The sequence below is a fragment of the Neopelma chrysocephalum genome, unplaced genomic scaffold, assembly GCF_003984885.1.
Source record: "Neopelma chrysocephalum unplaced genomic scaffold, ASM398488v2 Primary Assembly neopelma1_23, whole genome shotgun sequence".
NCBI lineage: Eukaryota > Metazoa > Chordata > Aves > Passeriformes > Pipridae > Neopelma > Neopelma chrysocephalum.
Genome location: NW_020897691.1, coordinates 575667 through 598456, shown reverse-complemented (window position 1 = coordinate 598456; position 22790 = coordinate 575667). Strand labels below are relative to the sequence as shown.

At 38.7% G+C, this 22790-nt stretch overlaps 1 protein-coding gene across 1 annotated transcript in view; it reads left to right on the top strand.

Moving 5' to 3' along the window:
* Positions 1–22790, top strand: part of KIF26B (kinesin family member 26B) — a 284115-nt gene that overhangs the window by 213407 nt on the left and 47918 nt on the right. The window contains exons 6-10 of the mRNA XM_027683763.1: positions 7012–7218; positions 8764–8857; positions 10833–11095; positions 13756–13939; positions 18448–18607. Coding sequence (XP_027539564.1) covers positions 7012–7218; positions 8764–8857; positions 10833–11095; positions 13756–13939; positions 18448–18607 — 908 coding nt within the window. The remainder of the gene's footprint in view (positions 1–7011; positions 7219–8763; positions 8858–10832; positions 11096–13755; positions 13940–18447; positions 18608–22790) is intronic.

Below are 22790 nucleotides of genomic sequence, written 5' to 3'. Positions count from 1 at the left end.
GACAGCATGATCCTTGTCTTCTTTTTTTTTCTGGTTTGGGTTTATTTTTTTTGTGGTTTGGGTTTTTTAAATTATTATTTTTTATTTTTAATTTTTTTTAAGAGTAGAAGAAGGTTGCAGTGGTCTATGTTAATTTAGAATCTAGTAAATGCTGAGGTAGCAATGCGACAACTGAATGGCTGGGCTGATGCACGTGCTGGTTTCAGACTGTTGGTGCTCAGCATTGTCTTTTGACTGTAACAAACCATAGTGACAAAACTCACAGCTACTGCTGACATGAACAAGACAGGAGGTCACTGAGCCATGCCCTGTGACCTTGAGTATATTTCACACAAGATTTTATTGAATTCATTATTAAAGTTGCATCATCCAACTGGAAAAGGGTCATGATAAGTGCAAGTTTTTAGAATAACATGATTGGTGTTTGGGTACAGTACACTGCCACTACTTCCCATTATTGCTACAAGTGCAAATTAGTTTAACTGCTGTACAGGATGGGGTTGATGAGCCAGTAAAGTTTTAGCAATTACACAAGATAGAAACAGAGGGACAGTCATAAAAAAAAAAAAAAGAGGAGACCTGCACATCCAAATGCTATTGCTTTTTCAATTGTTTTCACTGCTTTTCCAAAGCATTAGTAGCAGTAACTGCCATTTCCATGAAGAGCAAGAGTGATCATGCCTATGTATTTTCTAAATTTGTGCTAAAGCGAAGCACTGAAACCTAGGAGAGTTACCTTTGTGAAAATAGAAAGAGAGGACAAGAAGACCTATTTACACATGCTTCCTGAGCAGCTTCCTGAACTGGCATAGTTTACCCGAGTTTGTTTGTTGTTTTCTTTTTTCCAAATGCGATCAGATTTCCATTAAAGCAACATCCACTCATCTAATCCCATATTTGTCACATTCTGGGTCAGTCTGTTTAGCTTGATCTCCTAGATTTCATGTTTGCATGATCAGTTAATTGTCTCAAGATCTGTAAGAAAAATCCTTTAAAATACTTAATAGATGGTTTCCATATTCTCTGGGAACCATAGAAAGGTTTGAAGCTTTGCATCCATCATGCAAAACATGTATGTGCATAAGCGTATGGGACGTTACAGATTTTTTTGTGCTGTAGTACTTTGTGGCTGGCTACAGCAAAAATGCATGCCTGCCACCATTATTTACAACTGTAACAGTGAGAAATTACAAAACCTACTCTTCATTAACCTCCAATAAGGCTGTTCCTGCAGCCAGTGATTGCCATTACATTGATGGAGTGCTGATACAGCTCAATAGCCCTGGCTGGCCTGTCTCGACTGCGACTGCACTGCAGCTCCTGCCTCCCACCACTACCCAGCACACATCCAGCAGAAGCTGCTCAAATGATTGATGAGAAAAGCAGCTCATAAAGGCAAGCACGGTGCCTGAAGCAACAGCTGTCTAGCCCTGTCCCTGCAGTAATTAGATAAATGAACACCAAATGAAATCTTACAGGCGAGAGTAGAAGGAAGTGATAATATCCCCAGTGTTATCTCTGATTGCTTGTGTTGCCTCATTCCAGTCTCTGTTTGTAGCTATTTGTGTGTGATACAGATTTGACACAGCTTACCTCTCCCACCTTCCCTGCTCATTTTGCTGTCTGTCCTCCAGACAGACCCCTGTGGGCACAGGAGACGTGGCAGTATCAGTGGCTGGACTCTGCTTTCTTTTTTTTTCCTATGGCACCAGTTCTACTTTGCAGAATGTGCTGAACCTTTGTCCTTCTCCACAGAGTATGAACATAACAAAAGGTCCATGACAGGTTACAAATTGAGTTCATCTGGGGAAAATCCTACAATTAGCAAATTCCTTGTTCAAGGAATAGTGGATGTGTATATAGGGATGCATTAGGGAAAAAAAGGAGAAAGCAAAGGAGCATAGTTCAGACAACTGAAGTTGTCATAAAGTTAGTTAAAAGGTCTGTGCTTATTTTTACAGTACAGTAGCACAGTGATAATACAGCAATTCCCCTAAATCTTCCCTTGATGCTTCTGAATGGTACCCTTGAGGGAACACTTCAGTGCCAATAATTGCCATTAAGAGAGAAACTTATGAAAAAAATACTGATTTTTATATATGTTCAGAAAATGTATATGCTTTTAAAAAATGGTGTATATAATTTAAATACACACACATACGTGTAAAATAAATGCATAGACATAAATACAAAAATTCCCAGTTGTGGAAACCTATACAGTAAAGCTCTGATTCTGCTTTTATTTGTGACATTGCACACCAGGAGTAATATTGTGGAATTCAATGACTGTAGAACTCATGCAAGAACAAACCATGCCTTTGAAGGTAGGTGAAGTAAATGGGGGTGCTGTTGGATTAAATAGTTGTCCAATTAAATCCTGTAAACTCATAAGAGAAAACACATTAAAAATGTCAAAATGCATGAGCTGAATTAAGAAATGAAGCTATAGCCTAGAAAAGGCATAATAATGATGCAGAGCAAGTGACCTTTGATTTTCTCTCTCCACTCCTAAGGTAGGTAATTCTTGTTGAGTTCAGCCAGATTTGCATGGGTGTAAAATTAGATCAAAATTAGGCCCAGTTTGTTTTTTTACCAAGAGCCCATGTCTCAAGAGATTGCATTTGTGTTTCCACATAGTCAGAGGTACATCTAAGGCTGGGCGCTGCCAAGACCTGGTCACTGGAATTCAAATAAGAATTTCTGGCAGACTGAGCGGTCCCATTAATCGCAAGTGGTATCTCTTAGATGCTTCAATTACACAAGATTAGTGGGAAACTGTAACACTGGACTAAAGAAGTAATGACACATAGGAGGTAAAGCAGAAAACCTGCTTTCTTCTTTTTAAGGAGTTCAATTTACAGTTTACTTAAATATAGATTGCAAGCATAAAGTATTAGAGTTCTTAAACTTCACTCTTCAGTTAGTTTCAAATTAACCATACTGTATTTCTGCCCTCCCCAGAGCAGCACTGTGATCTGCTGTCTGTTCCTTAAATTGAGCTGAAGTCTTTTAAGTCCATTAAGTTCCTTTGCAATCCCCACAGCTGACTGAGTTACATTTTCCTATCCTCATGCTGCCTCCCCTGTGGTGTGGATTTTCAGGGTCCAGCACAGACTCTGAGCCTCCTCCCCTTAACTCCAGCTATAAATTGCAATGAAGGACTGTGAAATGGCAGAGCAGGAGGCCTTGGTTTCCCATTGTTTCTACTGCTGTAGCTTAGTTGATTTACTCTTGTCATAACTACTGTTGGGAAGTGCTTTGCTTGAATCCTTGGGTTTAGGTTACAAGCATTATTATGTTTTATAATGGAGTGTCTACCTAATGGCTACTGCCAGTCCTTTGAGGCCAGGCAAGGACTATATGAATATATCAGTGTGCCTTGCAGTGGAGTAAACTGTGACTCTGCCCATTTCACAGGTGGGTAGTGTGAAACAGAGATTGAACCACCAGCTCACAATCATACTGCATCTGAGGCACAGCTGTCAGAAGAGGTCCTGTCTCCCCAGTCTCAGCCTGATTCCCAGACCAGAAGCCTGCCTATCTTGTCAGAAGTTATATCTGGCTCAGATGTTTTAAAATATGTTTTGGTCTGCCTATTTTAGTGTGCCATAATTACATATGCAATTCTGAATCCCAATATGTATTTCTCAGGGCTGAAGTTTGCCTGTCTCTTGCCTGTCTATTGGGTTTTTGTTATAGTCACAGCTCTCATGGCATATAGGCAAAATACATTTTGCACAGATGGGATCTAATTGTCTTCTCAATTAATGTAATGTAAATCAGGAGAAATTTAAAGAATTGCACTGGTGTGAAACTGGCCTGGAATAATACCCTAAGTGTCTACAAATTACCAGATGAGTTCAAATAATCTGTTGTTACTACTTGTGTTCATTGTCCATCACACTCATGTGCTTAACTTTATTTTTCTAGAGACTGTCACACAGATTTGTGTGTGTGTGTCTGCTGCTGAATTTGGTCCAAGAAGAGCATTTTTTTTTTCTTACAGCAAGAAGAGTAACTTTAGGCAGCCTAGGATGTAGGGACCTGCATCTCAGGTAAACATTTAAGATGCCTGTGGTGCTGTAGAGAAATCAAGAAGCATTTGTGCAGTGCAGCTCTTCTCATCTGTTATAAAACAGAACATTCTAATTATGTGCTAGAAATGCCTGTTTCTCTCTATTGCCTATGAAGGGCTCAGACAACTGACTCAGATGGAGACAGCTCCAACAGGCTGCTCTGAATGGAGGTGAGCCAAATTACCCATGATATGGTGTGCCAAGGTGCACAGACATCTTCATGATGAGTAAGAAGTGGTCCAGATATGAGGATACCCACATGTAATCAATAGGATATTCCTCTGCCCTAGCACACATGAACATGGTCTTTTTCAACCTAAATTATTCTAGGATTCCATGTAGAGGTGGCACTTAGGGACATGGTATAGTGGTGGACTTGTCAGTCATTGGTTAATAGTTGAACCTGATGATCTTATGGGTGTTTTCCAATTTATGTGATTCTATGACTACATGAACCATTAGGTCTCAAAACAAAAATCCGCAATGCACAGGACATTGAAAGGTTCATGGCAATAGAAGTATTTTTCTTGAGAAATGTTTATATTTGCCAGAGTTGAGGAGCCAAATGGTCAGAGAATGTATGCTGTTAGACAGCTCCTGGGACTTCAGAGTTGAGCTCTTCTTTTTTATAGTGATTCATTCAGTTTATCTGATGCTAGTAAATTTTTAGGATTTCAGTTAAGTTGGTCTTTTATTCCAGGGAAAGAGGAACCCATTGGAAGCTGTTGAAAGTTAGGGGGATTCACGGTATCACTTCAGTAAGAAGTGGCAGGTATTAATCTGACTTTGTGTGAAAAGGTTTAAATCTGGATCCAAGCTAGTGATATTATACCATAACATAATGGGTATAGCTGCAGTTAAAACTGTTTGAGGCCAGAAAGAACTCTTAGACTGCCTGTATATGAAGGCTTGCTAAATTTTACACGCTGTCTATTCTCCAACTCCCCAAAAGACTTAGCCCAGTTAGCTCTCTTTTGCACAGGGGGATAAAGGATTAGAAGTACATGGACTCACAGCAGCTAAAAATACACATAAACTTAAAGGGAAAGAATTTTCTTAAGCAGAGCAAGTATTTTATTTAACATGGTTGAAGAATATGACGTTTATGTTTTTTTTCCAGCAGATCAGTCTAATGCTCTTTATATTGGTATCTGTTTAGAAATGTGGGACACAGTAGAAAAAAGCCAAAGGCACACAAAGTTGAAAATAGGAAAACAGCCCGACTGATACTGTCCTTTGTTTTCTTGATGCTCTAGGATTTACAGCTGTACTCCCTTTCCTGCTAACTTGACCAGTGCCTCCCTTCTGAGCTTCCAAGAGACCTAGGGCTGAAATAAACATTCAGACCTCGCCCATTTCATGTGGAATGACCAGGGTTGTTGGCTGCCTTTGTCCTCAGTAGAACTCAGCTCTGCTTAGGGTTGGGTTTAGAAGAATGCCTTTGGCAAGACATCAGAAGTGGTTTTTTTCAGTTAGAGGTTAGGTTTCATAGGCGGCTCAGCTGAGCAGTTGAGGAGAACACATTCACACCACACAAAGTAGTATCTTCCTCTTTCCCTCAGCTGATTGTGTAAAATTGGAGTCACATGGGCAGATTTGCAACCATTTCACCATTTCATGACAACTTGTTTTCCCGGGTTAAAATACATGGAGTCAAATTACTGATTTGTCTCATTGACATATAGAGAAGATATACCAGAAATACTGAATAATTACAATTAATCTCTGATTTCATTCTGTTGTCTTCAAAGGAGAGGTATCAAAAATGAGTTTGCCCAGATTTTACCTTTCAAGGCAGTTGATTTATTTGCATGCGGGATGATCTTAGGTCAGCATGAAATGAGATCTCCATAAAAGAGCACTGCCCTTGTGAGACCAACAGGAACTGCAGCCTAACTTCTAGGGCCACAACCTCTTCCCAGAAGGCATTTGCCATTCCAAAAGCAGATGTGCTGTCACCCTGTGCTGAGGTGGACCCTTTGTGGTCACTCACATGTCAAGTGTGGGTGGGTTTGATGCAAGTGACATATGATTAAGGAGCATTAAGATAAAATTCTGTCTAGTTGCTATGAAAGTCAGTCTGGTCTAGGACAGAGCTGGTAGAGAGAGAGCGGTGATGTTTGCCCTGTAAAGTTCGGGAGCTTACATGTCTGCAGGTGGTGAATTTGTGGGGAGAACCAAAGCCAGACTGATTGTCCTGTTTTCCTTACATCTAAATTGCTTACAAACTGGGCTAAGGATGCGGCGTAACCTCATTAAATCTATGAAGATTTATTTTTGTCTCAGGAATAACATTTTATTATGTAGCTATTTAATGAATTGTGAACTAACATGTTTTAACAAATCTTTTAGCACTTATTACATCCACTCCCTTGACAATAATTTCAAAATCTGACCATTAAAACAGGACTCTTTTCACAACTCTTTGATGATGACACTTAGAACCGAGCACTTCATCTTTGCTTTTGTATTAAAATTGTAAAGGTAATTGTAAATTACAGATCTTTTAGGTGCTTTTATTGATCAGACTTTTTGTAGAAACTGCAGCTGTTCTAATAGCTTAGCAGTCTAGATTACCTTTCAGCTTTCTTAATTGGGCCACTAGGGTGTGGTTAATTTTCAATTTATATTGAGACTAAGACAAGGTGATGTAATACCTCATCGTTGTACTTGAGTAACACTGACACTAAAACACCATGATGTACATCATCATTCTAAATACACAAGTAGCTGGAGATGAGTTCTGGCTTTATTTACTCTGTATTTTAGGACAAATTCTGCCTCATAATTCCTGTGTGTTCACTAACTGAGACACCAGCTACAACAAGCAAGTATGAATTGGTTGAGTGTAATTGGAAAATTTGTTCAATATACCAGTCTGGAGCAGGCAACAGACTAATGAAATGTGCTTGTCTATTTGTGTGTTTGCTGACAGGTCAAAGTCATGGTGCGCATTTCTTCCACACTTGCCAGAGACACATCTGAATCCAGCTCTTTCTTAAAAGTTGACCCTCGTAAGAAGCAAATCACACTCTATGACCCGTTGGCCTGCGGAGGTCAGAATGCTTTCCAGAAAAGGGGAAACCAGGTTCCACCCAAGATGTTTGCTTTTGATGCAGTTTTCCCCCAAGATGCATCACAGGTAGGCAATGTATGATCCGAATAGTTATCGAAATAGTAGTGTCCACCAAAGCCAAATTCATTTCTGCTGCAGCAGTAATACCTTCAGGGCTGAATTTGGTATGCCATCATTATCAATAATGAAATCAGTTTATTAAATTTTAACTCAATAATTGTGTGTTTTCTTTATTCTTTACTTTAAATAATTTGTCCTAAAATTATACACGCAATAAATGTGCTAAATGGTGCCTTGTAGGAAAATTCGTAATATCAACAGGCATATTATAAAATCTTATTATTTGGTGCATACAGAGATCTGATCAGAGCTGCAGTTCTCTAATACAGTCCTCTATTCATTAAGGGGTCAAGGGTTATTTTTACGGTGTTCTATTGTACAGTTTACAATAAGAAGCTGGGGATTTTAATCTACAAATCTTTATTCATGTGTATATATGCAGATTTCTTCTTTTTATTAGACTTCTTTGGTTTGAGGAACTATGTTACCCAAATGTCATGGGGACAGCAGAAAAGTAAAGTAGCATTGTAAAGTATAATTAGAAAACCACCCTGTAAGGCTATTTCTGTACTCATAAACTAAACAGAACTAGGACACAGGACCAGCTAAAGTACTGTCACATAACTGTCATTAGGCCAGTCCCTCACCTGGTTCTGGTCCCAGCAGCAAGCACTTCCCAGACTAATGTCTCGATGCAGTCCAAGGGGCTGGTGTGTGAACAGTCCCTTACTTGTCCCATTTTATTTTATATTGTAGAGGTAGTTTAGAAATAGCCTGAACTAGGTGAATTTATGTGATTTATTATCAAATGCGAAGTGCTTCCCATCAGGGCCTAAACTGTGAATTCTGATTTAGTTTCATCCACTATTGATAGGCAGTTGCTGCAGAAGCACTGGAAACCATTCAGCCTTCTTGAACCTTAAATCCAAGAATGCTCAGGGTAAATTTCAGGGTTGTACTTCTTAAAATACTGTTACAGTCTTCAGAATGGAGTCTACTGCTGCAAAATGCCGAGAAGACTCATAATGATGTAGAGTCACCCAGCTAGTACCAAAGAGGCTGTTTTTTCCCCGATATTCTTTACCAACATGCTAGTGTCATTGAACTCAATCCAAAATTTGGTAAATAATAGAGCCTGTAAAAATTCCTCAGTATTGGATTGATTTTTAATCAAAACTGTATTTTAAAATCCCCTAAATAGGCGGTTCTAACAGGCCGACCACATCCTCTTACAATAAGTGCATTTTTTTTAACCCCACAAAGAATGTTGATGGTTCAGCGAATGAAACTTGACACAGAACAAAAGTCCTGCTTCATGTGCTTACACAAGTAATGTCATTCCCATGGACAGCACAGGTCACAGGAATGAGACAAGCAGGATTAGGCTTTTTGATACTTCAACATGCTAACTGGAGCATGGATGACATTACTACCATTTTCCAGTGAAAATAGCGATTTTCCTTATTAATGCTTTTCTTTTATTTTTCTTTTTTTGTTTATTTCTTTTTTTTTCTTTTCTTTTCTTTTTTCTTTTTTAAATACCTGTGACAGGCTGAAGTATGTGCTGGGACTGTGGCTGAGGTGATCCAGTCTGTGGTCAATGGGGCAGATGGCTGCGTGTTCTGCTTTGGTCATGCCAAGCTTGGTTGGTATTGTTAAATTTCCCTACTTAAGCAGCAAAATGAATAACCCAAGATTGCTAGTATATTATATCAGGGAAAAGAAACTTTCATTTGTCTGTGTATATTAATTGTATTTGAAAGTAGTACACTGTGCATGATCTGTACTACACTTTCATTTCTTGCTTACACATCTTTGAATATTGTATAAATATTGGACAATTGTTAACAAATGATCCAACAGTGATTTACAGTTTTACAAATGTGCTTGGTATTGGAGATGGTTTACCAAAATACCACTTTTATCAAGCTGTGTAAAGGCTGTTAGTATTCACTTAAATACTTGATGTTTGTGATGACACTATTCAAGTGTTGTGACTGGACACTCAAATAGTTTGATTTATATTCTATTCCCTAATTAAACAGTTCACTCATTACTAACCTCTTCCTGCAGTGTCTCCAACAAGTCTTATTCTAATGATTAACTGAATGTTACCAATGGATCAAAACTAACACTTTGCAAACACTTCAACAGAATTTCAGGTATTCATGGAAGGAAAATAAAAAGGAGAATTGTCATCATTAACACACTATTCTTTTGAAATAATTGGATTTCAAGAGTAATCATATGTTTTGCTCATGCCTATCTAGTTGTGTTTTGAAAGTACTGTCTCTTGAATGAAGAGGGTTTTATTGTCTGCGTGCAATGATCATTATTTACTGTCTCAAAGAAACACAGTCATATACATATAACTTTAAAGGATAATTCAGTTTTTCAGGTTGTAGGGAAGATCAAGCTGTATCAGGCCACAATTATGCCAAATTATAGGCAACAAAAACTGGAGACTACTGAATGTTGCAATGCCACCAGCCCTGGTACAATGAATGTAGCACATCAGTGGTTCAGCTACACCACAAAGCCCCTCTGAACCAGGCAGGAGCAAGAGTAGGATGAGCTCTTAGATATTTAACCCCCTTTGACTTGCCAAACACAAGATGACAAGTGAGATGGAAAAGGAAACCATCAGATAACAGTGTTTCACAAGTGCTACATGTCCTTTAGAGAGGTATCCTAGCTAGGGCTTTGCTGGAGTACGAGTTGAGTCTCTGCAGTTGCATTGTTAACTGCACCACCACCATTCCACAAACTATTGATAGACCAGACCTTGACACAGACATGTGCATTCCGCGTGGATTCAACATAAGAAATGAAACAAGGTGAAGAAGCCAGGAGTAGTTGCCTGAAAGGATGTATACCTTTATCATTTGGCTTATAAATTTAGGAGCTTTAGAAAACTTATCTAAAAGCATTATATGTAGTGACCCCTAAAGCGGTATAAGATCGTACTCTCTATGTCTGTTCTTAAATAGCAAACTTTTACAACAAAGACAAGCCAAAGCTATAACTGCAGAGTCAAATAACACCAAATGAGGGTGGTTTTGACCCAGATGAAACAGTTTTTGTTGTGGACCCACTTCTGCACCAAATGATCACATATACCTGTTTTTTTTTCCTTTTCTGTATAAAGTTACATCTTTATATGATGATTCTGGGACTAAGTTTATGTCAATCCCACCCCCAGCATATGAAATGTAATATAGTGCTTTGAAGTAAAATGGTATTGAAAGAATACTACACTTACAATATCTAAAGTAGGGATTTTTAGAGACCATGGCACTCCTGCTCTCCACAATTCACCCACACCTATCAGAGGCTGCAGTGTTGCATCAGTGTTGCATGGTAGGGTCCTGCAGCATCTTGCCTGGGGAATGGGACACATCAGGGGAATGCACATGGTAATGATTTTTGAAAGCAGCTCAAGATTTCATCTTCATTCTCCATGTACTAATTTGTCTGCCTGCCTGTCTTTTCCCTTTGCCGGCTGTGCTTTTGTAGTGAAGTTGTTTTCAGGAGGTTGTGCAGGATAATCTCTCTTGGCAGAAGGCTGTGAAGGTTCTGGGAATAATGTTTTATTTTCTTCATCCCCCTGTTCCTAACAGGAAAGTCATACACCATGATTGGGAAGGATGATTCCATGCAAAACCTTGGCATAATTCCTTGTGCCATCTCATGGCTCTTCAAGTTGATTAATGAACGGAAGGAGAAGACAGGAGCCCGCTTCTCAGTCCGAATTTCTGCAGTGGAAGTGTGGGGAAAAGAAGAAAATCTGAGAGACCTGTTGTCAGAAGTGGCTACAGGCAGCCTGCAAGATGGCCAGTCCCCAGGTGTCTACCTTTGTGAAGACCCTATTTGTGGCATGCAGGTGAATCCAAAGTTCATTTTACATTGAAACAAGCAACATGACTTTTTTTTTTCTTTAGCTATTGAGGTGGTTCAAATTCAAAAACTACCCAGAGCATTAAGTTTATAGACTTGAAAGTGTTTACTTTAAAACATGCAAGAACTTTATGACCTGCAGCTGCAGGGCCATCTGCTCTCCTGGCCTAAATATTTGTACCTCTGGTATAACTGATATTGAGCAGGGGCTTGTGTTTGCAATAAAATTTGAAAACATTCAGTGCAAACAAAAATTCACCTCATTCTTAAAAAAAAAAAAGTGTGATCTCTCTTTTGTAAAACAACAAGCTAAAATATTTACAGTACTGCACAAATAGCTGTAGGCCATTAATATGGCTGTTTATTTCTTTATAAACTATATTATTTATAGCATTTGCATTAGCAATGTTGCAGGAAACATTAATCACTACTTATTAATTGCTGCCAAGAAGTAAATTCCTGAGCTGGGCAAGTCAAGAAAAACTCTTCTCAGGTTCAGAGGTTTAGCAGGAATGAGTAACTGGCTCATGTATTTCTGGATAACCATGAGAAATTCTCAGCAGCCCTATCTTTTTGCCCCACTTGCTTTGAGGGAAAAAAAGGTCTATTCTTTCATTTTGCTGTCTGTGAGGGCGTAGATATGCTTTCTGTATGAGTAGATGAAGAGGGAGCAAACAAGCATGATAGAGCTTGAATATGTTCTTTCAACATGAAAGGCAAAGGCTGATTCCATCGAGAACCTGCAGAGCCCTGCCTATCCAAGGATGGGGAGGGGAGGGAGGAGGGAACAGACCCACAGGGTCATCTACGCTATATCCAACTCCAAGCATCTAGAGATCATTATTCAATCTACACAAGTCATGAACTGTGAGATTTTAAAAAAACAAGTAATAAATTTTGTGTCTCATCTCTTTATGGTTTAAGCTTTTTAGGCATACTTAGGTCATATTTTTCATTGTTTTCCATTCTACCTAAGGACTACAAAGTTGTATCTTGATTTTAAATAACAGTTAGGGTTCTCTTTCTCTCTTAACTCCTGACTTTAGTGTTTTATGAAATACTTACACTACCTCAAGAGATCTCACCCTCTGGTATCCACTAATGGGTGCAGTCTAGTGAATATGAGATGAGAGACTTGAGTCTTCACAGTTCCCATTGGGGTGGTAGATGGGTCAGTTAAGATCTGAATTAGCATATATACATTACTTGTGTTACATAACCGTGTGACATGTACCATCTCCTTAGAGCTTAATTCTTTACCAAGGTATTTAGCACAATAGCAATAACAATAAATATCCCATTATTGTGGCTTATTTTCGTATAGATACAGACAGAACAGCTATATACAAAATGAATTATTTTAGGTCAGTGAAGAAGTATCTCCATGAGACATCTATGTATCTCTGCAGTGTAAAATACTGAGTTAAATTGCAATGGAAAAAAGCCTTTTTATGTGTTCTTAAAAGACACAACGACATTCTCGAGTCATACGTCCTACACCTGAATTCTCAAAATCCTCAAATGAAGGGAGGTTATTATATTATAGCCATACAGATATGCAGAATCAGCAGTGTATATAGCAAATGAATGATCACCATATGTCATACTGTCTGTCACTGGACCTTTCCAAGTATGCACATTGTTGCTTACATTAGTGAGATCAGCCCACAGACTGGCCTGCCTTCTGCTTGCCTTGTTAACTCCTTCCTGCCCCTCTCCCTCTTTCTTGAGAGTGCTTAGCCTTCAACTGTGTCACCCCATCCCACACACAGCCTCAGCTTTGTCCATCCTCGGGCTGATTAATTGTCACAAAGAGAAGACAGAAGTACTGTTTTTAGGAGAATTTTACTTCTAGCTATATTATATAGCAGGGGAACAACCCCCAAGAAAGGGAGTTCCTTGCTGTTTTTACACCAGACAAAACAAGCTTATCCTATGGGCTGTGGGTCAGCTCTGCGTACTGCCGAAACTAATGCTATCAGATTGCGCAGTCACGTGTCCCTTCACAGACAAACTAATCTTAGGTGACATGAAACATGCATGCATTCCTAATGTTATGGGAGGGTTAATAATATCTGCCCTCCTAAGCTGTCTGTCACTTTGGGGAGTTAAGAGCAGGCTGGTGACTGGGATTGAGGTCCAGCAAATATGAATGTATGTACATTACCTGCCTTGTTCCATTTAATGGATTGCCCTGGCTTATTAGCAGGTGCATAAGTTTTTGGTAAGAAGGGGTAAGGAAAGGGCTTCTCTTCTGTGCTGCTCCCCGTATGCCAAGAGACTAAGCACAATTTTCAGTCCTATTATTTCCCAGATTTGTCTGGGACCATTTATCTGTGGACTGCTCCCTTCTAACACATTCTGAAGGGTAACATGTAGCCCTGCCACTGCCACTCTACACCGACTATTGAGTTTTGGATTGACGTGTCTTCCACAACTTTTTTTCCTACTTCTAGCCATCAGGGCTCCTGGAGGGCATGTTGTTGCCACTACCAGTATCAGTAGTCTCATTGCTTTGGCACCTCCTCCTTTTTGGTCCCAGCAGAAGGCAGCATATCCACAGTATGTGTTGACTGGTGTAAGTCGTCTGGTGGTGTTGACTTGTGTGGGAGTTTCTAAATGATTTCTCCCTTGTGTTAACTGCAGCTTCAGAATCAGAGTGAGCTCCGTGCCCCTACGGCAGAGAAGGCTGCCTTCTTCCTGGATGCTGCCATCGCCTCACGCCGCAGCAGCCAGCGGGACTGTGATGAGGAGGATCACCGCAACTCCCACATGCTCTTCACTCTGCATATCTACCAGTACCGCATGGAGAAGAGCGGCAAAGGCGGAAGTGAGCTGTCCTCTTGCTACTTTCTCTCTCCTCCAGGCCTTTAAACAATATTCTGTAGTGGTGAAAATCAGCAGAGTTTTTCATTTAGCATTGGGTGGGGCCATTCATACCAGCAGACCATTCAAGTGCCAGGTGAAGACCCACCAATGGCCATTGAAGGCCACTGGGAATTATTACCATCACTTGTCAGTTTAATTGCTGTTGTGGAGATACTGACAATTCTCAGCACTGTGTGGGCCTCTCCATCTAAAAAAATGAAGGTGCTTCTCAAATTGTCTTTAATTATTATTATCTTTACAGATAGTGTTGAGGTAATGGATTAAAATATTGTGGTGACGGGAATTCCTTGCCACCCTTATGTTAACTGTTCCTCTTCAGCACCTGAATAGGGCAGTGTGTGTGGAAGTTCATGTTGGCAATCCAGAAACTGGGAAGCTGATGTTGGCAATCCGTAAACTATACCTTTTCGTGGAAGTACATGTTATTTTAGTTGCTGGCCAAACTACGTGTGCACAGAGGACTCTCGTAGTTCTTTGTAAAGGCTCCAGACTTTTCAGGTAGACTTGCTCCCTCTCTTTGTTATAGATTCTTTTACTGACTTGTGTCTTTACTTCCATCTCCCACTTGTCCATGAGGAAAAGATACTTCCATGTCTACTTATATATTGCTATAATTTTTTGAGGCTTTCATTTGGCTCACACCATTTATATTTTTTTATTATACTTGTCTTCTGTTTCAAGACTTCCAAATTGTTTATGACTACAGATACACAGAGAGTGGTTTTTTTTAGTGAGTTCCAATGATAAAAGATTTGTATAGTATGAGGCACCCTTGCTGAAAAAGAAAACTTTCATGTTAAAATTCTTTTTTCAAATAATAGTTTTTTACAGGAAGAAAAGTTTGTTCAAAAGACACCAGAGACATCTGCTTCTTTAAATTTGTGGGCTTAAGCAATTCTGCAGAAACAGCATATGTGTCAGCTCCTGGCTCTGCATAGGTTGTCTGTAATAAGGAGTAGATTGCAAGCTGTGATGTGTAGTGGGCGATCACCACTGCAGTATTAATATCTAATGTTTGAATGAAGAAAATTTACATTGACTGTACTTATAAGAAAGAAAACCAGAAAGTTGCTCTAAACGGAATACAGCTTGCATGTGTTTAAGTAATAACCCCTGTGGAATTGGCAGGCAGAAATCTCAGTTAACTAAAGGTGTATTAATTAACCACCCTGCAGTGGAAAAGAAGACTGTGAATACTCAAACAGATTGGTTTATAGAAATAAAATGGCTGATTTTGAGGGAATAATTATTGCAATTATTTAATACTTAATGCTTTTTACTGCACGCAAGTACATGTACACATAGTCCTTTGCTACTATTTTCAAATGCCATTAGTAAAAGGGAAAATACTGTTTTCTTGTGGCTATAATTTCAAAAAAAGAAGACATAACCCTGTTGGATTAGAATATTGCATGCTTTGCCCACTGCCTCTAGTTATAATCTTTGTCTAGTGGCCATACCACCTCCTGTCTTCAAGTTCCCATATCTGAGTGGCCTTACAAGCCAGGCAGGGTCAGATCTCGCTGATAATTGAATGAGGAGGGAATTCCAGCTGCTCAGAAAGGGCGCCTAGTGATTATCACCGTCTCCTGCTGTAATGAAGGACTTCTCAGAAAAAAACCATGAAGATAGTAGAGATATATAGATTCCAGCAACAGGATTAAAAAAGGATAGGAAGAAAGAAAAGAAAAAAAACCAAAACAAAACCTCAGCTTCTGAAGGATAAGAGATTAAAGGGCTGACTTACGTGGGATTTTGGTAAAAAATTACTGTTAGAATAAGGCATTGGTACTGTCCTTACCTCCTTGTTAGATTCATTACTAGGAATGTCATGAAGCAGGCCTAGCACCATTGAAATAAATGACATTGTGGCAGAACTGGCACAGTCATTTTTCAGCTGTCAGCTCTGCAAAGTCTCTGTGGCCATAGACAAAAACAAGTGTTACGGCGTTTCACTTCTTTTCTCTATAGTTGTCAGGCACATTAGTGGAGAACTTGCCTAACAAATAACTTCATTTTCAAGCAAGTGGATCTACAATCTTAAAAATGTTACTTCAGCATGTAAATTAAATTAAAAGGAAAGATCTAGTAATTTATCTTATTCTGCATTTCCTCAACCTGTGTAATAGGAATATATGTGTAAACAGTATGACTAAGCTTTTGAAAGTTAGTGATTTCTTTCATTTTCTTTTGTTTCCCTGATATCTGGTAATCTTAGCAACAGAAATACTCATTATATATGATTCAGTAATGTCACCTGCAGTCATTTTCAATAGCAACAAAATGCATTTCTTTGTTTTTCTAACGAAATGATTGGGAGACACTCAAAAAAGGTAATTTCAGTCTTCTGAGGGTAACAATCTTAGAGGACTCAAGGACTCATAAGTTTAAGATTTTTAAGGACTATTAAAGGGGAGACAAAAGTCCTCCATGAGCAGTTTAGAGGTGCAGATGCCTGACTGGTTCCCCAAGGAAGCCTAACTTTCTGAGGCGAATGCAGGAGCCTGTGGTGTGTGTGGATACTACTTCCTTGTGAGAGAATACATAGAAGTCCAGCGTTGCCAAAGACCTGATGTAGCTGAAGAACTAACAGGACTTAAAAGCAGCAGAAGTCATTGTATTTTAACAATTAATGACAGAGATACTGGATACACTTTTGGAATGTTATTCTCAAATACCATAGCATAATTCACTTTCACAGAAAGAGTATTCAGTGTTCTTTCGTCTTCTCTCTTCTTTCTTCTTTCTTTCTTTTTTTCCCTCTCCTTGCTTTATTTTCATATCTTCTCTTTTTCTCTTAATTCATTTTTTCTTTTATAATAAAAATCTACTTGTAGTTTTATTGTTATTAATTTTTAACTAGCCATCAAGTATAATTGAAACAGAATTATAAAATTATACATAACGCATTTCAGAGAAACTCTTTTTTTTTTTAATAGAAAGTTTTGTGTCATGCAAGACACCAGGTAAATAGGACCAAGCAGTGAGCCCTGTGTCTTGCAGTGCTAGCAAAATGAAATCTCTTTACTTATTTTTTCAGTGTAGGTTAATATGTTTTATGTTATAGTTAATAGTTATATATAGCTTTAGTAGCTCTATGTTTTCTATATTTATATACATTTTTATAGTACACTTTCTGAATCTGAAAAATTATATGATTGTGAATCACCTTTTTGTCAATATGTAGAAGTGTTACAAATGTCTTCTTCACTTTTTTATGTAATCCCTCTACCTCTTACAGCACCAATGTGTCTGCCATGGCATGGTACCACAGCTACTGAATGCAGGGCCATTGAAAAAGGATGTTTGTGATTCATAAGACATTTATAAAACATCCTTAAAATTCTTTTCTAAAGTTCCCATCATGTAGTTGCTCCCATTGCCATCTTTGCTTGTGAAAGATGTCCCTGCTCAGTGCTAATACTTCTTTTTACCAAATGTGTAACCTGAGTTGCTGTGTCAAAATGCCTGTGACTTTATTTGCATAAACTCGGATGTGAAAGTATTTTCACTGCTGTTTAAGGTAGGTTTGTGCCCTTGAATACTGCTCTTACCTTTTGAGTTAAGATCCTAGAAATATAACTGCCTTTTCCTACATATTGTTTCTAAACTAACTCCTGAGAATAGGGAAGAGTGCTCAAAGATGGCTTGCAAAAAACTCAGCTAGGAAATTGTCTTGCAAGAGTAGAGAGCTCAAAGCACTTCTGTAAAGTCTGCTTAGTCCCCATTCTGGATTCATAGGGAACCACAGGTTTTTAAAGAGAGCAAATGTCTATTAATCTTGATGTTTCAATGGTAGCATCTTCTTACTCTAAAGGTAGTGTGTTGATACAGAATAAACAAAAAAAAACCCATAAAGATCTAGTGCCAGTTTTACAGACACTGTTTTCAGAACAGAGGATCTACTTCACAATCAATCCAGCATGGCAAACTTTTTCTTAGCTGAAAGGATAATATAAAAGTATGTAGACTTAAAGCAAAGTTGAACATCCCACAGACACCACAGGTTCTTCTTAAGATACAGGATTCAGGATGGGAAAAATAAGAGAAGGATCCTTGCTCACTAAGCAGCAGTTCCCAGCCTGCAGTATTCCAGACAGAGGAACAGTAGTGACAGAGACAGAAACAGAGCCAACTCAGGTACAGGCTAATAAAGCTATATTTAAAAAAATATAGTCATGTTGGTGACTCTCACAGAGTTAAACTTGGAGGAGAGGGTGAGTACTGAAAGCCTTGGCAATTTTTAAACAAGTCTGGAGTAGACAGCAGTGTAAAGCATTAAAGACTGACAGTGAGTTAACAGGACTCCTACAGTTTGTGTCTGCTAACAAGAATTAGGGAAGGTTTCTGTGTTGTTTCCTCTTCACAAGTCTTGGCGAGTTTTCTGCTTTCATGGGAAGCTGCTCTTGGAGACATACACTAACTCTTTGCTTTCTTTGTTTATGGCAGTGTCTGGAGGTCGAAGCCGCTTGCACCTAATTGACCTGGGCAGCTGCGTGAAAGTACTCAGCAAAAACCGTGAGGGAAGCTCTGGCCTCTGTCTCTCATTGCCAGCGCTGGGCAATGTCATCCTCGCCCTTGTCAATGGAAGCAAACACATCCCATACAAGTAAGTGGTATTCAGGGTTGCACCTAATTGGAGGATGCTTGAAAGCAATTTGCCTGTCTGTGCCTGAGGCAGATTTGGGTAAGGAGGAAAACAGCCTGCTGGGGTCAATGCAGCTCTCTTGAGCTACAGCAAAACCTGCCTAAGGTTCAGTGACACCTGATCTAACCTTACATCTGTATTTGACAAACCAATTTCATAAGAAGCCTGCTGAAATAGGACCCAAGTGTCTGAAAGATCCTAAGGCTTGAAGTTCAGTACATTAGGGTTTTGTTTTCTGGGACTGTTCAAAGATTTTTTTCAATATTTCAGAGCATGTGAGAGCATTTCATGTTTGTTCCAAGGAGAGAAACATTGCTGCCATAATGCAAAACTATAGAGAAAATTATTTTACTGTCCATTGTGTGGAATTTGCATTCTTGGAAAATATATGTCACAATGAGTATGCATGTTGGTCATGAGGTTCCTTCTGTGACCCAAGGTTACTTTGCATTTTTTTTTATGGTTTGAATCTCCGTGTCAGCCTTTCACCTACAAAAAAGAAGTAGGCCCTATTTGTCACACTAGACAAGTGGCCTTTGCTACTGCAGGCAACTTCTGGGGAATAAGAGGAATTGCTCACCTCGTAGGTATGCTTTGCACTCATTTCTCTTCATCGTTGCTTCACCCATTTGTCATATGTGCAGGTCTGAGAGGAAGCTTGGATTCATTACCCAAGCCAGGTACTCACACGGCATTCCTATTGAGAATTTCTGATTTTGTGGACGGTATTGCTTTTCTCCAGCCTAGAGCTTAAGGAATAGCAACTAGCATCGTGGGAATGGCTTACAGTAGCAACTTGTAATCAAACTGCCAATGAATGTCACCATTCATGAAGGACATGTATATGACATCTGGAGTTAGGAACAAGAGGATGACATGGAAAATGAAACAAGTCATTCACAGAGCAATATTTCAGTCCATAGATTTTACCCTTTTCATAATTTTAAAAGCTACAAACGTGATTATTTTCTCATGTTCATTCAAGATTGCTTCTTTGGTTTTGTCTTCATTTCGGAAAATAAAAATGCATTGAGGTTGGTCATAATTTTATTTCTCTTCCAACATTTATTTTCAAAAATTATTTAGAAGTCTGGACTTAAAACATGCTTTCTGTAAATATTCTCATTCCTAGAGCTTAGTAAGACTGGAATTCAGTTGAAGGCCAACGAAATTTCTTTGTATAAACATTCATTAAATGTTTTGTGAATCATGCACCTAGTCACAGTGTAAAAATAGCTTGAATTTTGCACTTCACAAAGTGTAACTCAAACTATACTTATCAAAAATCTGTTTTCCTTCCTGTTGAACTTTATGGATGGAAGGGAAGGTCAACTATAAGAATAGAAAAAAAGATGTTAATGATGCTCCCCAGGCTAGAACTAAACATACAAGGAGTAGTTACCGAATACAACAATTGTCTTTCTGGGAATGATTGACTAGGAGAAAAGCGTTACCAAACATTTCTTCTACTTGCTGCATGTCCAATCTCACACAGTCAGAGGTGCCAGCACAGTTTCTCATCCACGTCTGTACTGCTGAAGCTGTCTTCATGCCACAATCTACTCTTGAATTCACTCCTTTGAAAACAGATATTATAGAGTATAGAGAAGTGGTCAGTCATCTGTAAATCAGAGGCCATGTCTTGTTTCCATGAAGGACTTTTAAAATGTAATCTGAAAAAAAAAAGTACTGGTCTATTTGGATCAAATTTTGTCTTCTTGTTGAGTAGAATCCAGAAAACCCTTTTTCCCATATGCTATCTATTCATGAGCCATGGAAATAGAAGTTTTGGTGGCTGGGTGAGCATAAACACTTTTTGCTCAGTAATCTGGCAGAACAGGTGTGTGCTGCTCCTTGGTGGCAATGAGAGGAAGGGAGATGTGGGTGTGTGTGCTGCATTGTAGAAGAGTAGAAGAGTCTGAGTATCCCATAGACAGACGTGATATGTTTTCAGTGGCATCTCTTGTTTAGAACAATGACTAACCTATCTAGCTGAGATAATTTCTCTTTCTCTAGGGGTGTTTGCTTTCATTGTTAAGGATAAAATAAAATTTTTGTTCACTGCCTTTGTTAAGTGGGACCAAATGAAAACAATGGAAATGTTTTCTTATGTGACAGCTCTGCACAATGCGTGTGGTCTCAGCAAATTTCCATAGACCAGCAGACAAAATGGAGCATCTTTTCTTTATCTGAGCTAATTAACAGCCATTAAGTGTTTTATGGCAGCGTGTCAGTAGGCACTGCATTGCTTCCTGAGAGCCTGGAAACTCACAATTCATAAATTTTCTCTTACTGCAGAAATTTAGTTCTCTAAACTCTAAGAGGCTGCAGGCTCTTAAACTCCCTTCAGTGCTGTATCCAGCTCTATCTCCGCAGGTAGTAGTTGTAGGGAAAAGCTTGTTCAGATTCATAGCTGGTATAAGCAGATGCTACTGCATTGCCTTCCATGGTCTGTGTGTTTGTGCCAGGGATGAATTTGCCTCTCTGCCTGCAGTCTCTATGCATGCTGTTGTTCAGCACATTGCTTTTCTTTTATTGTTCCCCTTAAGGCTAAGCCTTGGAAGCCATTAAGTTGGAATCTTTCTCCCTTGGGAACTTGTCCTGCATTCATGTTAAATTCCATATGGGTCTGAAGAATGTGCAAGAATCCCTATAATGGGCAAATACTTGCAGCTAAGGAACAAAGACCAGGCCATGATTTCTGGGAGTTTGTATCTTCCATATATGTACTTATAATCTCTTTCAAATATCTCAGTGGGTTATCTCTTTGCCAGTCCTATTTTGAACCTTAGTAAGCACATAATTCTGTCATGGTATGAACCAATGAATTCTTCCAGCTCAGCACGTTATATACAAATAGAATTTTTAATTTGACTTAAATACATTGCCATTTTATGTCACCAGTTTCTTTTGCTCTTGAGTTATGAACAAATCCTTCAGAAGACTGGGCAAGAATTATTTTCTCCATGGGAATGTCAAATGTCTTCATAAAAATTGGAAAGGGGCACTTGCAAGTCCAAGGAGGAGCAAGGGAGTAAACTCCTGCCCTGACCAAGTATGATAGGGTTTAGATCTGCTACAGAAGGGTTTTGCTGAGCTGCATTATTTGTTAGTGCCATTTTATGTTTTTAAGAGAATTTCAGTTTTACATTAGCACTGCATTATCTGCCTCTGATTTCCAAGATGAATGTGTTTTAAACCCTCAAATGAACATCCATTTGCACAAACTCCAGATACTGGTTTCTATAGCTCACAATTCAAAAATTACTCGAGTTGCTAGGCAACACGGGTGGTGATAATTCATGGTAATGCTGTTTTGAAAATAGTCATTTTTATACATTTTAATAACTGAGAATGTAAGAAAACTGTATGGGAAAGCACAAGGCTGTATGAATTTCTCTTTCAGAAATTGTTGCTTGTTTTATTTAGTAGGCTTCTCTCTTACTGTGCTCTTACATTGGGAGCAATGAGCTAGTGTTTCCAGAGGCATCCTATGTTTTGAACTACATGCTTATCCAAGAAGGAAGTCTTGTCTGTAAAATAAATGAGTGTGAGTTAAAAGCATGAATTTTATACTTGGCACTTCTGCCTCTCTGTCATATGGTTGCAGTTCCTCCCAGATCTTACATGCTGGTATTGCTTTTTTCAATCCTTTCTGCATAAAATAAAATGATATTAAGTGAGTGATGCAAGGTTGTACAAGAGGCTTCATGGCAGAGCCACCATGTTTTAAGATCTAATCTGGTGCTTAAACCATGGGCTAATCCATTTTTTCTTTCTGCATGACCTTTGGAAAATAATTTAGTTATGTATTTACTTACTTATTTCCATTTATAAAACTTAATTAGAAAACATTTAAGTAGGACTTTTTAAAGGGCATTCAGAGTTGGCAAAAAGCATTATGTAATTTTTAACTGTTGCTAGGACTGCGTTACCTTATTTTTTCCCCCTTTTTTAGAGTTAATGACTCACATAAATGGCCCTAATGGGATACAAAATCTGGTGGTTTTTTGGTCAAGGGTAGAATACTATTACTTTTAAGTAAAAAAAAAAAGGAAAATGTTGGATTATAGCATTGTGGTGTACTAGCCTAAAGAATGAGCTGTATATCAGATATTTTCTTTAAATTGTTAGTTAATTATTG